General features: G+C 34.2%; 2 protein-coding genes across 2 annotated transcripts; both read right to left on the reverse strand.

Annotated features, from left to right (window-relative positions):
- Window positions 1–899: 899 nt before the first annotated feature.
- Window positions 900–1,660, reverse strand: LOC129895302 (uncharacterized). Its single transcript, XM_055970998.1, has one exon. The coding sequence runs from the start codon at window positions 1,517–1,519 to the stop codon at window positions 1,163–1,165; it is 357 nt and encodes a 118-aa protein (XP_055826973.1). The 5' UTR covers window positions 1,520–1,660; the 3' UTR covers window positions 900–1,162.
- A 3,208-nt stretch (window positions 1,661–4,868) lies between these two features.
- Window positions 4,869–5,738, reverse strand: LOC129895408 (protein NIM1-INTERACTING 2-like). Its single transcript, XM_055971123.1, has one exon. The coding sequence runs from the start codon at window positions 5,537–5,539 to the stop codon at window positions 5,174–5,176; it is 366 nt and encodes a 121-aa protein (XP_055827098.1). The 5' UTR covers window positions 5,540–5,738; the 3' UTR covers window positions 4,869–5,173.
- Window positions 5,739–13,923: the final 8,185 nt, after the last annotated feature.

A 13,923-nucleotide genomic window follows, 5' to 3' on the forward strand; every position in this document is an offset into this window, starting at 1 on the left:
TTTGTATACATTCGCTTTCAAATTTACTTTAGAGATTTGTATATTCACTTTCAGATTTGTATAATAACAAATTTTATTAAATTATAATTAATTCACACATTTTTTTTAAAAATTAATGCTATATTAAATAATATCCTAATAATATTTGTCAATTAGCAGTCTTCCCTAATTAATTTCATTTCCTTTTCGCTGCATATTTTCCTCCTTCTTCTTCCCAAGCTAATAAGTAAACGTGTGTTAAAAAGTCAAAAAGTTAGGCCTAATTTATTGAAGAAACCAAAAAAAAAAAAGTAAAAAGGTAATGGCTGTTATGCCTAGTGCTCCAAGCCCCCAGTTTTATTCCCGCATAGTGAATTTATATAATTTAATAGTATTATGAATCTAATTCTACCGATTTGTATTCAATTTCTTAATATATCTTATGCTTAGTTGTGAAAAAACAATTTTACTTATAAAATATAAAATGAAATTACTAAATATTACTTCCTCTATTCCATATTAACTAAATTTCTAAAAAAAAATTTATTATTCAAAATAGTTACATTGTTTAAGGTTCAAGAAAAAATGTTTAATTTTTTTTTCATGTTTATCCTTTCCATTAATATAGTTTTATAATTTCTAAGAGTAAACTAGATTACTTACAAAGTTATACTAACTATTTATATTTATGATTCTACATTTAATCATATTTATGATATTGATTAAATAAAAAAATAATAAAATAATTTAAATTTTATCATTAAATACTTATCTTAATATGCCTGCATTTGGAACGAAGGGAGTACTTGACAGAAATACGAAGTGAAGATATATAGTATAGAATTTTAAGAAATAGAGTGGCATGGATGGATTAAATTAGAGGAAAAAAAAAAGAGTACAAATATTGTTACACTAGTGGATTAAAAAAAATTTAACGCATAATATCATAATCTATTCGTTTGACAGTAATAATATATTTTTATTATATAAGGAAAATTTATTGATGCAAAACTTGAACATATTGGAGATTTTTGTTACAAAGTTCAAAACCTTACAAATAGTAGCAGGTACGATTCTCCGACAAAGCGATTGCAAATTCGTTGTCATTGATAAAAGCAAGTACTTAACTGTACAGACGGACCATCACCGTCTAAAATTCGGTCACTTAGGAGCTTAGTCGGCGTTAATCTCCGCTTTCCGGCAGAGTATTGAGATCCAAATCAACTCTAGGAACAACTCTCTTATGGCTACAAGCTGTGTTATTGATCTGAGCATTTTTCTGGAGATATTTCACCGCCACGTTCATCCTCCGCAAGATCGCGAAGAACTCGTCAACCTCCGCCTCCGAAGGCGGCGGCGTTGACACCGCGGAATTCTCCTTCACAGCACTTTCTCTCTCATGCCTGCTTCGATCGACGCCGTTAGCACCGCCGTTCTCTGTTCTCTTCCTCTTCTTTTGCCGGTCCATCAGTGTAGCCTCGCCGTTCTCGATAAGTTTATTCTCTCCTCTCTGTAGTAGTCTAAGAAGTCTATTCTCCATGGATGTTTGTTGATAATTATTAATGCCTTCCACCGAATTCACAAATTTGCTGATGTCACGAATATGATCTCATGGGAAATGGCACTATCATTTTGATGCTTAAACAATGCGCAACTTTTAAAGTTCACCCACGCGCTTTCTTATGCACGTCACAGACCACCTCCATTTTCTGCTCTTTTTCTTTTTTGGTACATAAACTTGGAGAGAATAACAAAATTAGTCCATTATGTTTGGAGATGGGAGCAAAATAGTCTCTCTAAAGTATGCTCTTTACCGATTTGGTTCTTTAAGTTTTGGTTACTTTTGATTTCGTCAAATATTGATCTGTCTATATTATACATGTGTGGAATAACGAGCTTGATGGTAGTAACAAGTATTTAAATGGAAACTTTAAAAGTCGAAAAGAGCAAAGATTCCATGTGAAGATATTTGCACATGTGAAAATCAAGTCAATCTCAAATCTGTGGCGGTGGAAACATGGAAAAGATTTAATATGCATTTTAAATATTTAATTAGAATTAAAAAAATTAATAATAAAAAGATATAATAGATATTTTAAATATTTAATTAAGATAAAAGAAAGAGTTTGATTATTATTTAAAGTTAAGAAGAGAGTTTAATTTTAAAAATAAAATTGGGTAAAAATGATTTTCGCTCTTTTCTTTAATATTAACAAATGACCGATATTCCCGGTAAAAAATACAGACAAAAACTCCATGAGTCAACCTATTTTATTCAAATAGAAAAAATTGTACATCCACGTTACTTGTTATTATTATTATTCCATTAAAAAACTAAAGCACCCACTCACTACGTCTTTTTAATCAACACTTGCTGCTACAGACTTTAGATGTGTTTTTTCAAAAATTAACGGACCACTTAAAACGATCCATGTTATTTTCAAGGTAAAGTGATGAGAAATTGAGAAGACAGGCTGCTGTGTGGAAATTATGCTTCTACACCAAATGAAGTTGCTGATTTGGAAATTTGACTTTGGTTCTCTGTATTAGGACACAAGTGTTGGCTTAAGCTAACTATCACAATCGTTTGATTGGTAAAATAAGGATAATAATTTTAAAAAATATCATCAGATTATTATTTTTTCATCATTTTAATATCCAACTCATAGAATAATCTTGTATGTCTCATCAAACAACCCATGGATAAAATAGTGTACCAAATTTTGCGTGATTTTATTAGAACCTTTACTTGTATTCCTAAAGTACTTTCTATGCTAATTGTTTAGTTTTTATAATCAATTAAAAATGCAAGATTTTGTTAGCACACTTAACTGGTTAGCTTCCTCGTTCTAGAGTTGGGCAAATTCACGGATGGCGTACTCCGTAAGGCAGTTAGAGACATAAGTAACTAACTTATTGAATCAAATAGACCAATATCCTAATAATTAAAGTAGTTTGTTACTGTATATATATTCTAGATTTTTATCGAAAATCTTATTGAGGTGTATTAATTTGTCCATGTCAAAATTTATCTCAGTTGACAATTTTTTTGGGGGGAAAAACAAGCCCGATATATTTCTTAATTTTGCGATTTTAAGCTGATATATTTTTTTGTTATTAAAATGACTCATATATAATTTTACTATTACATAAATAGCTCATATATAAATCACAAAGTTGAAGGTATGATGGCCGGTTGAATTCCGTTTTAGATCTTCACAATATAAGCTTCATGATCACTTCACTGCATAATTGTAAAAGGGAAATGAAGCTTTCAGTATTCCTTATATCTATAGGGAAAAATTACCTAACAACAATAAATTAAAATCTTATATTTATCCTTAATAGAAGTAATTAAAAAAAAATAAATAATATATCAATAGTTTAGAGTTTTATAACAGATATGCACGAATACACTTAATATTAACATGATATAATTACGCAGAAGTATTGTATACACGCAAACACATTTATAAGTGTAGAGTATAATGTATTTTCACTATTATTATGCGCATGAATAAAATATAACATCCCCACTATAATATATACCCACAAAACTCAATATATTTTGATACATCCTAAAATCGAAATACAGCTACACTTCTTATAATCAAGTAAATTCTCGCTACGTATCTTTTTCTTATTTTCGGACAGAATTCTTAGAAAGTTGCGAAGAAAACTACTCCTAACAGTATTGGCAGAAATTTTTGTTACATTTCGTGAGCTTAATTAGTCAAATACTCAAAGCACGTGCTTACCCTCATGTCAATAATCACTTTAGTTGAGTATAACTCTCTTTAATTTTTCCTTTTAAGTAGTTTCTTGGAAATATACATTGCAATTACACATAAGCATCCACCGTTTAAGAAATTCAATTATTACTGTTGGATTGTTTGGCCAACAGTAAATATTCTTATTTGAAAGCTTGTTTGGCCAGACTTAGTAGCAAGGAAGAAAAAATGTAAAAAATTGTAAAATAAAATCATGTCTAAATACACAAAGATCCTTTTATCAATCAATAAAATAGACAACATTAGTAGCAAGAAGGGAAAATTCACTACATTATAATTAATTAAATATTCTTATTTTATGACATTATAGTTATTGTTATTGTGTTTTTACCTAGAATTTTTAATTTAAATTGTATAAAATTGTATGTTCAGTTGGTTAAATTAAAATGACTCATATATTGTCAATGCGATGACTTAAAATGGTGAAAAAAATCACTATAGTTTAACTAAATTGCTTCATAAATACAAGTTCACAAGTTATTACATAATTATAGTTAGAAACTAAATTGAAACAAATATATCGTATATACATATGCATGTAGGTCCAAAAATGTTCTAATAAGTTATCGGTTAAATTTTGTGTAAAAAATGGACAAATATGTCTCCAATTAAATAACGTTAGGGATATAGTTAAATCAATTATTAACAAAAAATAAATATTACATAAATTTCACATACTTAAATAATATTATAAACTCTTTTTGATAATATATATATAAACTGCTAAAGTCCACCGGAAAAGAACAAGACTAAGAACCTATATGAATAGATTTATTTTAACCAACTTATAAGTTGAAAATTGCTTATAATTTAAAAAAATAAGTGGATGGAGCTCAACTTATTTTTTTTAACTTATCTATTTTTAATTTATAAGCTTCTTAAAATAAGTCTATCAATTTCTAATCATATTACTTTGTCCGGTGGTTTAGTGAGAGTTAAATATTTTAATTTTTATTATAAATTTGGATATGAAAGTTTTAAGCTTTTAAAATAAAATTTCCGTATTCAAAAATTAAGTAGAAAATATTACAAATCATAATAAAATAATAATTTAAAAGATAATATTAAAATTTACCATTAAAAAAATACTCGTGAGAATCACAAAATCCAAAAGTACACATGAATTAAGATAGAAGAAGTACATATTCACGAAGAGACATAATATTCCAAAGAAAAAATGGTATGAAAAGATTATGCGCTGCAAGCATCTAATGATAAAATAAATTAAATTTATTCCAGTAAATTACAAAGAGCGTTTAGCGGAGAAATATGTGTTACCAATTCCAAAACTGAGAAAAACAGTGAGCTACGAAAGGCTTTAATTACTCTGTACAACAGATCACCCTTAAGCATCTACGATAATTCAGGGTGCATTTCTGTAATTAACCTATGATTAAACGGCGTTAGTCTCCACCGTCTGGCAGAGTGTTGAGGTCCAAACCAACTTTTCGCACGATTCCCTGTGCTTTCTTCTGTCCAGCTGCAACTCCGTTAACACCGGCTGGCGGTATGTCTAACTTGTTGCCGGGAGCGTTAACGTTTTCCGGACGAATTTGAGCATTTCTCTGGAGATATTTCACCGCCACGTGCATCCTCCTTAAGATCGCGAAGAACTCGTCAACCTCCTCCTCTGAAGGCGGCGGCAACACTACTGCCTCCTCCTCCGCCTTCAAAGTAGTTTCTACCTCATGCTTACTCCGATCTCCTCCGCCGTTAACGTCGCCTTTGTCTGTTCTCTTCCTCTTCTTCTCTCCGTCCATAAGTAGCATTAATTAGGATTGATTGATTGTCGATACTATTAGTGTTCGTACCAAATTAAATCAACTCACATTAATTGAAACGAAAAGAATATAATATAATGTGTATTCTGTTATTTCAATGTTTTATAAATTGGGTCGAAGAGGGTATAATATAATGTGTATTCTGTTATTTCAATGTTTTTCTGTATGTAATTTTTCTCCCTGGTTGGTTGCTGGTGATTGAGAATATAAATGCGTCCGTCCCTCCATTCACAAATATCATGACGTCAGTTACATGACGTCATTATGGGAATCGCACTCATTTCCATATCTTCCACCATCCGCAATTTGAAATGCTAAGCCCACGCGCTTTACGTTCGGTATATGTTTCGACCTTCAATTAATTAGTATTCATAGTGAAATTTTTTACGCCAAAGTATCTTTTATTAAAGATGACTTCGTATTTAGGACTTGTATAGTAAAATACTTATTGCTATATCCTTTTTTAATGGCTCCACATACTTTATCAAACTTTATAATTTTTAATTATTTTTTTTTGATTTCAATTTGTTTGTTCTAATTTGATGTAGAGTTTTAAAAAATAAATTATATTTTTAAATATTATTATATTAAAATATATTTTAATTTTATAATCTTAAACATATCATATGAAATATAAATATTAAAAAGTTATAAATAATAAAATAGATATCCTTTTAACGAACTGAAATAAAAGCAAGACATTTTTTAAAATAGATGAAGTATATGTTTTTCACATAAAATTAAAATGAAAAGGGTTACAATTGCCCATACACTCTTAAATTATAACAGAAAAATATCATATTTACCTTTGTGGTTTTAAATTAACAAAATTTCAAATTTTAGCTTCGATAGTTTATATACGTGTGATGTGTGGTGGTAACTTTTGTAATACTGGAGTGATTGGTTGGACGACTCAAGTATGTAGGCAATTGAACTTTACGCTCCTTTTAATGCAGTAGTTCCCATTCTCCGCAATTGGACACACACTTCTTTATATATAAAAAAAAGGGAAAATTCCTATGCACGATGTTTCCTTGAAAAGACTAAAGAAGACGCTCCATGGAGTCAACATATTTAAATAGGAAAATCGAGTATTTCATATTTGATTTATTTATACTACGTGCTAACAAAATCTCATATATAGCTTTAAAAATAATTATGATCTAGTTAAACCTTTTCGTTAAAATTGTGAGCTCTTGAACTAAATCAAACAATAACATATCATGCTAAAAATATTTTATATTATATTAATCTAATCACCAATAAAAGTGAGATGTAAATTTCGAACAAATAAAATATTCAAAGAATTATAGGTATTCAAGTTGGTTGGGTTCACACGCAATTTGATCTCCTTTTATAACCGACAGAGTAGCATTCTTTCTGTTTTTACATGTAGCGAAAGAAAAATTCCGTCCGGCTTTTACTTTTGTTTGCGACAACATACTCAACATAATTTAACAAATGAGATTTTGGAAGGATAGAAATAACATGTATGTAGATTTTACTTTTATCATTATAGGAAGGAAAGTTATTTTTATTATACCCTTAATTCAAAAGGTGAAGTTATTCAAAAAAAGGATTGCGCAGGAATTAAAAAGAAATGACAACAAATATCAAGCTACACATTAAAATGGAGCAACAGATTGCGGAAAAACATGGGGAATTTTTTTTCGCGATTATTAAATATTACTCTTAAATAAAGATAAGAGGATATGAGGCTAGCCCCTTGCCTCTCCCATCTAATGAACAACCACATTCAGCTACCTACTAATTTTCTACTCCAATTCTAGACCTTCATACTTTTCTACCAAGGTTCAGGTCTTTAGTGAGTTGGAGTTGTGTCATGTCCTATCTACTCACTCCTCTCCCCCCCCCCCCCTCCTTCACCCACCAAAATAATAATAATAATAGTTTATATATATATATTTCTTTTTCGATGTACCCCTACCTCTCCTGACTCCTGCTACAACAAACCTCTCACACCTCCTAATTGGCTCATCACTCCTCCTCTTCACATGCCCACACTATCTCAACATCGCTTCCCTTATCTTGTTTGTCATGGATGCCATTCCCACCTAATTGTCCTGAATAATTTTGTTTCTGATCATGTCTCTCCTAGTGTGTCCACACATTCATTTGAGAATCCTCATCTTCGTTACATTCATTTTCTGAACGTGAGCATTCTCGACTTGTTAATTCTTAATACTTTATCAAATACAATAACCGTGATCTAATTATCATTCTATAAAACTTACCTTAAATCTTATGATACATATTTATTATATTGTACCTCCGAATGCGAGTCTATATATCATTAGCTCATTCCGTTTTAATATGATGTGCGATTTTTGCATTTCTTTCTTTCATTAAATTACGTCCGGCTTTTATATATATTGATAGGTATGTTTCATTTTTTGGGTAATTAATTATTGTGCTGTAAACTATGTGGAAAATCCGCTTGTATAAAACAAAGATGTAGGGATGGAATCTTTACCACCCAAGTGACTGACTTTGTTTCTATACTAAAATCAGAGGCGGAACAAGAATTTGACTCGATGAATTTCAAGTTTCTAAAATTATAATTTACTCAATTTTTGATAAATCATTTTTACAGATATATTCCATACATGTTTTTTACAAATAAAAATTTGAACTAAAATTTCTAAATCTCGTCAAACCCACTTATTAAAAATTATAGCTCGCCTGGTTAGAATAGTCCACAACCGCCAGCTCCAGTACGTAGAATCTCACAACATGTGTTTGAAGGGTAGGTGATCCTATAACACATTAATGTAAAAGAATAATGTATTAATTAGTTGAATATGGCCCATACTTTGGCTTCTTCCAAGGAAATAAGAAAGAAAAAATAGAAAAAAGAAGAAAATAGAAAATCATTCACTAATGTATTTCTTGACCAAATGACTCTTTTATTAGGCCCTTTTAAATAAACATTTGTTCAAACATAAGAAGAAAAAAAATATTCCTTTGCATTCTTTTTTTTAGGTCTTTCTAAAAAGATTGTCAACATTATACCAGTGTAGTCTCACAAGTTAAATCTAAAAATGATAAATTATATGTAAATTTTACCTTTATTTTTAGGGGACAGATAGACTATTTTCGATAAAAATAGGGTATAAAAAAAGAATGTCAATATATATAATTTTAAAGAGATTATTTCTAACTCAAAAAATATCTAAAACTTATTTATTTTAGACCATAAATTGTCAAAGTCTTCATTTATTTATTAGATTTGGGACCAAATCAAACGATCCACATAAATTTGAAATAGAGAAAATGATTTAAGTTAAATAAAGAGTATTAAAATTGAAAAGAATATTTGAAGTTGAAATAGTATATGAGACGAAAATTTCACTTGGAAAAAAAGTCATAATTTTGTGGTGAAGACCTTTATTCTACTTAAAATACCCCTAAATTAACTTCAAGTTCTTTTATGTTAAAGTTGAAATCATGAACAAAATTATAAAATAATATAGATACAAACCTCTGTCACACGAACTCAATATATGTTACTTCTTTTTATCTCCATATTCGTTTAACTTGTTGGGCGTCCGGGACACCGTGAATCCCCAATCCAGTGCTTTATCGAAACGGGACAGAGCTAATTCAGTTTATCGCCTCTACTTTGGTATGAATCCAAGTAATTAAGTAAAAATCCTAACCTCGTTCCGTTTAACACTTTATTTACTAGATGGATATCCTCGATCTTAAATGATTCTGTCTTCAAACCATTTTCAAGTCTTTTATTTCGTATTCAATCGATTAGGCTCATGTATTATGTCTGATATTCAAGTTAGTACCACCAGATCGGAGATGCAAAATCTTTCATAACTTCTGCTTAGTGTTTACGGTTTATGGTCAACTGATTTTTGACTTCATGACAGCTTAGGACGCGATGGATAAGCTATTGTTGGGAAAGAAATCTTTGCTATGGACTACAAACGTCAAGGCTTTGAACCCAAACCTTCAAGACAAATTTGTACATTGGCCTATCTTTCTTTACTATGTCAAGGTGTTTAACAATTAGTGTATATCCGATTATATCAATATTTAATATATATACTTGCAAAAAAATTTTGACGAAGAAATTGTTCATCTGACCACCCTTAACTAGGTGTAGCTCCGCCCCTAGGCTCAATTCGAGTATTATTACTATAATTAATGATAAAAACTTTATTTTCTTCGTTTTGGTTGCTTACTCTCAAACGTTTATAGATTCGTGTTGGAATACTCTCTGTTAAAGGTAGGTTCTCAATGCACTCACATATTTAGTAAATGAGAACTTTACTTGTGTTGTCTATAGATAGTATTCTCATAGTTGGTTGACTACTTGAATTTATAGCTTGTTGGTAAGAGTTTGGTTTTCTACCTTGGAATTGTATGATAAAAAATATAGTGGTCTATAGCCACACAAATGGTCAAGGAATGTTTTAGATCACATATTTCAAAAGTCTTCCTTTATTTCTTAAATTTTATACCAAATTAAATAGTGTCACATAAATTGAGACAAAAAAAGTATACATCTTTTAACCATACCACACCATCTTCATTGGTAGAAAACCCATTGAACTGCTATAGGATATTCATATAAATTCTGTCAATCTCCAAGTCATTTAGGAAAAGATTGTTTTAAGGTGAGTGACCTAACCAACATTCTTCCCAAAAGGAAATTTACTTCGAAGTTGCAGAAGTACGTACAGGGAAACTACTTTGGCTCCCTTTCAAAAGAGTGCACTGAGCTACTTGCCTATCAACATTACATGCCAGAAATATTTATTTTCCTAAGATTGCTTTCACTTTCGATGTTTCGTTATGAATGGAAATAAATTACACAATCTAACTATTTTTTAAACTCGCCGGAAAACACCGTACTGTGCCTGAACATTCAGAAACCATACTCATTTTAGTATTCCCTTTTCCTTTTCTTTTTTCTTTTTAGTTTTACTCATCATATAGTAGACAACCTTTATATACTTTCTTCTTCTTCCTCCGGCGAACTCATATCGGAAAACGATTTAGTTGACTGAAAACGTTGCGCTCCGTTTACTGTCACTGTGCAACTGCACTGATAGAGGTATAAGAGCTATTAGAGAGAGAAGCAACCACGAGCTGCGACGGCAGCAGCTTCCCATCGACGGCAGCAGCTTCCCATCGACGGCAGCAGCTTCGATAGGCAGCAACGCCTCCGACGACGAGCAACCAGTTCCGCCAAAAATCCCTCCGTCGTCCTCGTCTCCAACACAGCGAGCAACGAGGTTAACAACAATCCCCTTTTCCCCTTTTCCTGTTTATTTTTTCTTTGTTTTGCAGGTGTACAGATCTGTACAACTCCGGCGAGGTTGAAAATCAGTGACCTAGAAGGAGCCAAAAATCCACGCACTGCTGCCAAATCTACTCCAGAAATTCTACCATCGCAAATCAGAGATACAAATCGTGCATCTCTCTCAGATCTGGCCTAGATTTATTGTTTTCGGTGTGAACAGTATTTTCCGGCGTGAACCAGGTTCATTTCGATTGGAGTTGGTACCTCCGATTTTCATATATTTTTTGATCATACACTTATCGTTGCATCTTGCTAACTTTAGACTTGTGAATAATTTACTAGTTCGTGCGTGTTTTCGTGGCTTTGGATAGTGATGGTAGACTAGGGTCATGTTCTCGCTCATGGACGGGGACGAGGGTAAGGAGAGGTAAGTGGGTTAAAGGAGCGTCTAGACTGAGAATAGGTTCTTGGAACATTGGGACGTTAACGGGTAAATCCATAGAACTGGTTAAGATTCTAAAGAAAAGGAAGATTAATATAGCCTGTGTCCAGGAGACAAAATGGGTCGGCTCTAAAGCTAAGGAGGTAGACGGGTATAAGCTTTGGTTTTCTGGTAAATCGAAGTATAGAAATGGGGTAGGCATTTTAATAGACAGTGATTTAAGGGATCAGGTGGTGGAGGTTAGGAGAGTCAATGATAGGATGATGTCGATTAAAATGGTCGTTGAAGGGATCACGTTGAACGTTATTAGTGCTTATGCGCCGCAAGCGGGCTTATGCGAGGAGGATAAGAGGCGCTTTTGGGAGGAGTTGGACGAGTTAGTGGGAGACATACCACCTACTGAGAAGCTTGTCGTAGGAGGGGATTTCAATGGGCACATCGGATCTATTTCGGGAGGGTATGATGATGTGCATGGGGGCTTTGGCTTCGGGGACAGAAATGGAGGAGGAACCGCACTATTGGATTTCGCAAGAGCTTTCGGGTTAGTGATAGCCAACTCGAGTTTTCCAAAGAAGGAGGACCACTTGGTAACCTTCCGTAGTTCAGTGGCTAAAACTCAGATAGATTTTTTACTCCTTAGGAAGGATGATAAGGGTTTGTGCAAAGACTGTAAGGTCATCCCGATCGACAACCTTACAACCCGACATAAGCTCTTAGTGATGGATTTAGGGATAAAGATGACAAGGACGAGGAGGGTCGGGGAAGAACGACCTAGAATCAGATGGGGGAGTTTGACAACGGTTAGTGCCCTTGAGATGGGGGAGAAATTGAAGGATATGGGGGCCTGGGATAGTAGTGGGGATGCGAACGATATGTGGGATAGGACAGCTAGTTTTATTAGGGTTGTAGCAAAGGAAGTGCTAGGAGTCTCGACAGGTAGTCGTAGTCGGCATCGAGGGGACTGGTGGTGGAATGGAGAAGTGCAAGGGAAAGTGGAAGCAAAGAAGGTGGCGTATGTTAAGTTGATGGAGAGCAAGGATGAGGTGGAGAAGTGGACGAATGGAGAACTGTATAAGATAGCGAGGAAGGAGGCGAAGTTGGCGGTTGCAACGGCAAAAATGGCAGCTTTTGAACGTCTTTATGCTGAACTGGAAGAGAAAGGTGGGGAAAGAAAATTATTTAGGCTAGCCAGGGCCCGGGAGAGAAGGGCACGCGATGTAGATCAAGTGAAGTGCATTAAAGACGAAGACGGAAAAGTATTGGCAGAGGAAACCCTTATCAAACAAAGATGGCAGTCATACTTCCATAAACTTTTGAATGACAAAGGGGACAGAGAAATTGTGTTGGGAAATTTAGAACATACAGGAAGGAGTCACGATTTTGGGGGTTGTAGGAGTATCACGGTCGATGAGGTTAAGGATGCTGTTCGTAGGATGCGCTGGGGAAGAGCGACCGGACCTGACGAGATCCCTGGAGAATTTTGGAAGAGTGCGGGCTCGGTAGGTTTGGAATGGCTGACTAGGTTATTTAATGTCATCTTTACGACGGCAATGATGCCCGTAGAATGGAGATCGAGCATCATGATCCCGCTTTACAAAAATAAAGGGGACCGCCAGAGCTGTGACAACTATAGAGGTATTAAGCTTCTAAGCCATACTATGAAAGTGTGGGAAAGAGTGGTAGAGATGAGGGTGAGGAGAGGCGTGTCTATTTCAGAGAACCAGTTCGGATTTATGCCGGGACGTTCAACTACAGAAGCCATCCACCTTATGAGGAGACTAATGGAGCAATATAGGGAGAGGAAGAGAGACTTGCATATGGTGTTCATCGACTTGGAAAAGGCTTACGATAAAGTCCCACGAGAGATACTATGGAGATGTTTGGAGGCTAAAGGTGTACCTGTAGCGTACATAAGGGTGATCAAGGACATGTACGAGGGTGCCAAAACCAGGGTAAGGACAGTAGGAGGGGACTCGGAACACTTCCCAGTTATGATGGGGTTGCATCAAGGATCAGCTCTTAGCCCATTCCTATTTGCTTTGGTGATGGATGGATTGACGCGACAAATTCAAGGCGAGGTGCCATGGTGTATGCTTTTTGCGGACGACATAGTCCTCATCGATGAGACTCGTAGTGGAGTTAACGCTAAACTGGAAGATTGGAGACGCACCTTGGAGTCTAAGGGGTTTAAGCTGAGTAGAACCAAGACAGAGTACCTAGAGTGCAAGTTCAGTGAGACACCTCAAGAGGTTGGCGCGGAAGTTAGGCTAGGGGACCAAGCCATCCAAAAGAGAAGTAGTTTTAAGTACCTTGGTTCTATCATGCAAGACAGCGGAGAGATCGACGAGGATGTCACACACCGTATTGGGGCAGGATGGATGAAATGGAGGCTTGCCTCCGGTGTGTTATGTGACAAGAAGGTGCCACCACAACTTAAGGGCAAGTTCTACAAAGTGGTTGTTAGACCAGCTATGTTATATGGGGCAGAGTGTTGGCCAGTTAAGGTCTCCCACGTGCAAAAGATGAAGGTTGCCGAGATGAGAATGTTGAGATGGATGTGTGGGCATACCAGGAGTGACAGGATTAGAAATGAGGCTATTCGAGAAAAGGTAGGAGTGGCCTCGGTAGAAGACAAGATGCGGGAAACGC

Source organism: Solanum dulcamara, chromosome 7 (assembly GCF_947179165.1).
Source record: "Solanum dulcamara chromosome 7, daSolDulc1.2, whole genome shotgun sequence".
NCBI classification, from domain to species: domain Eukaryota; kingdom Viridiplantae; phylum Streptophyta; class Magnoliopsida; order Solanales; family Solanaceae; genus Solanum; species Solanum dulcamara.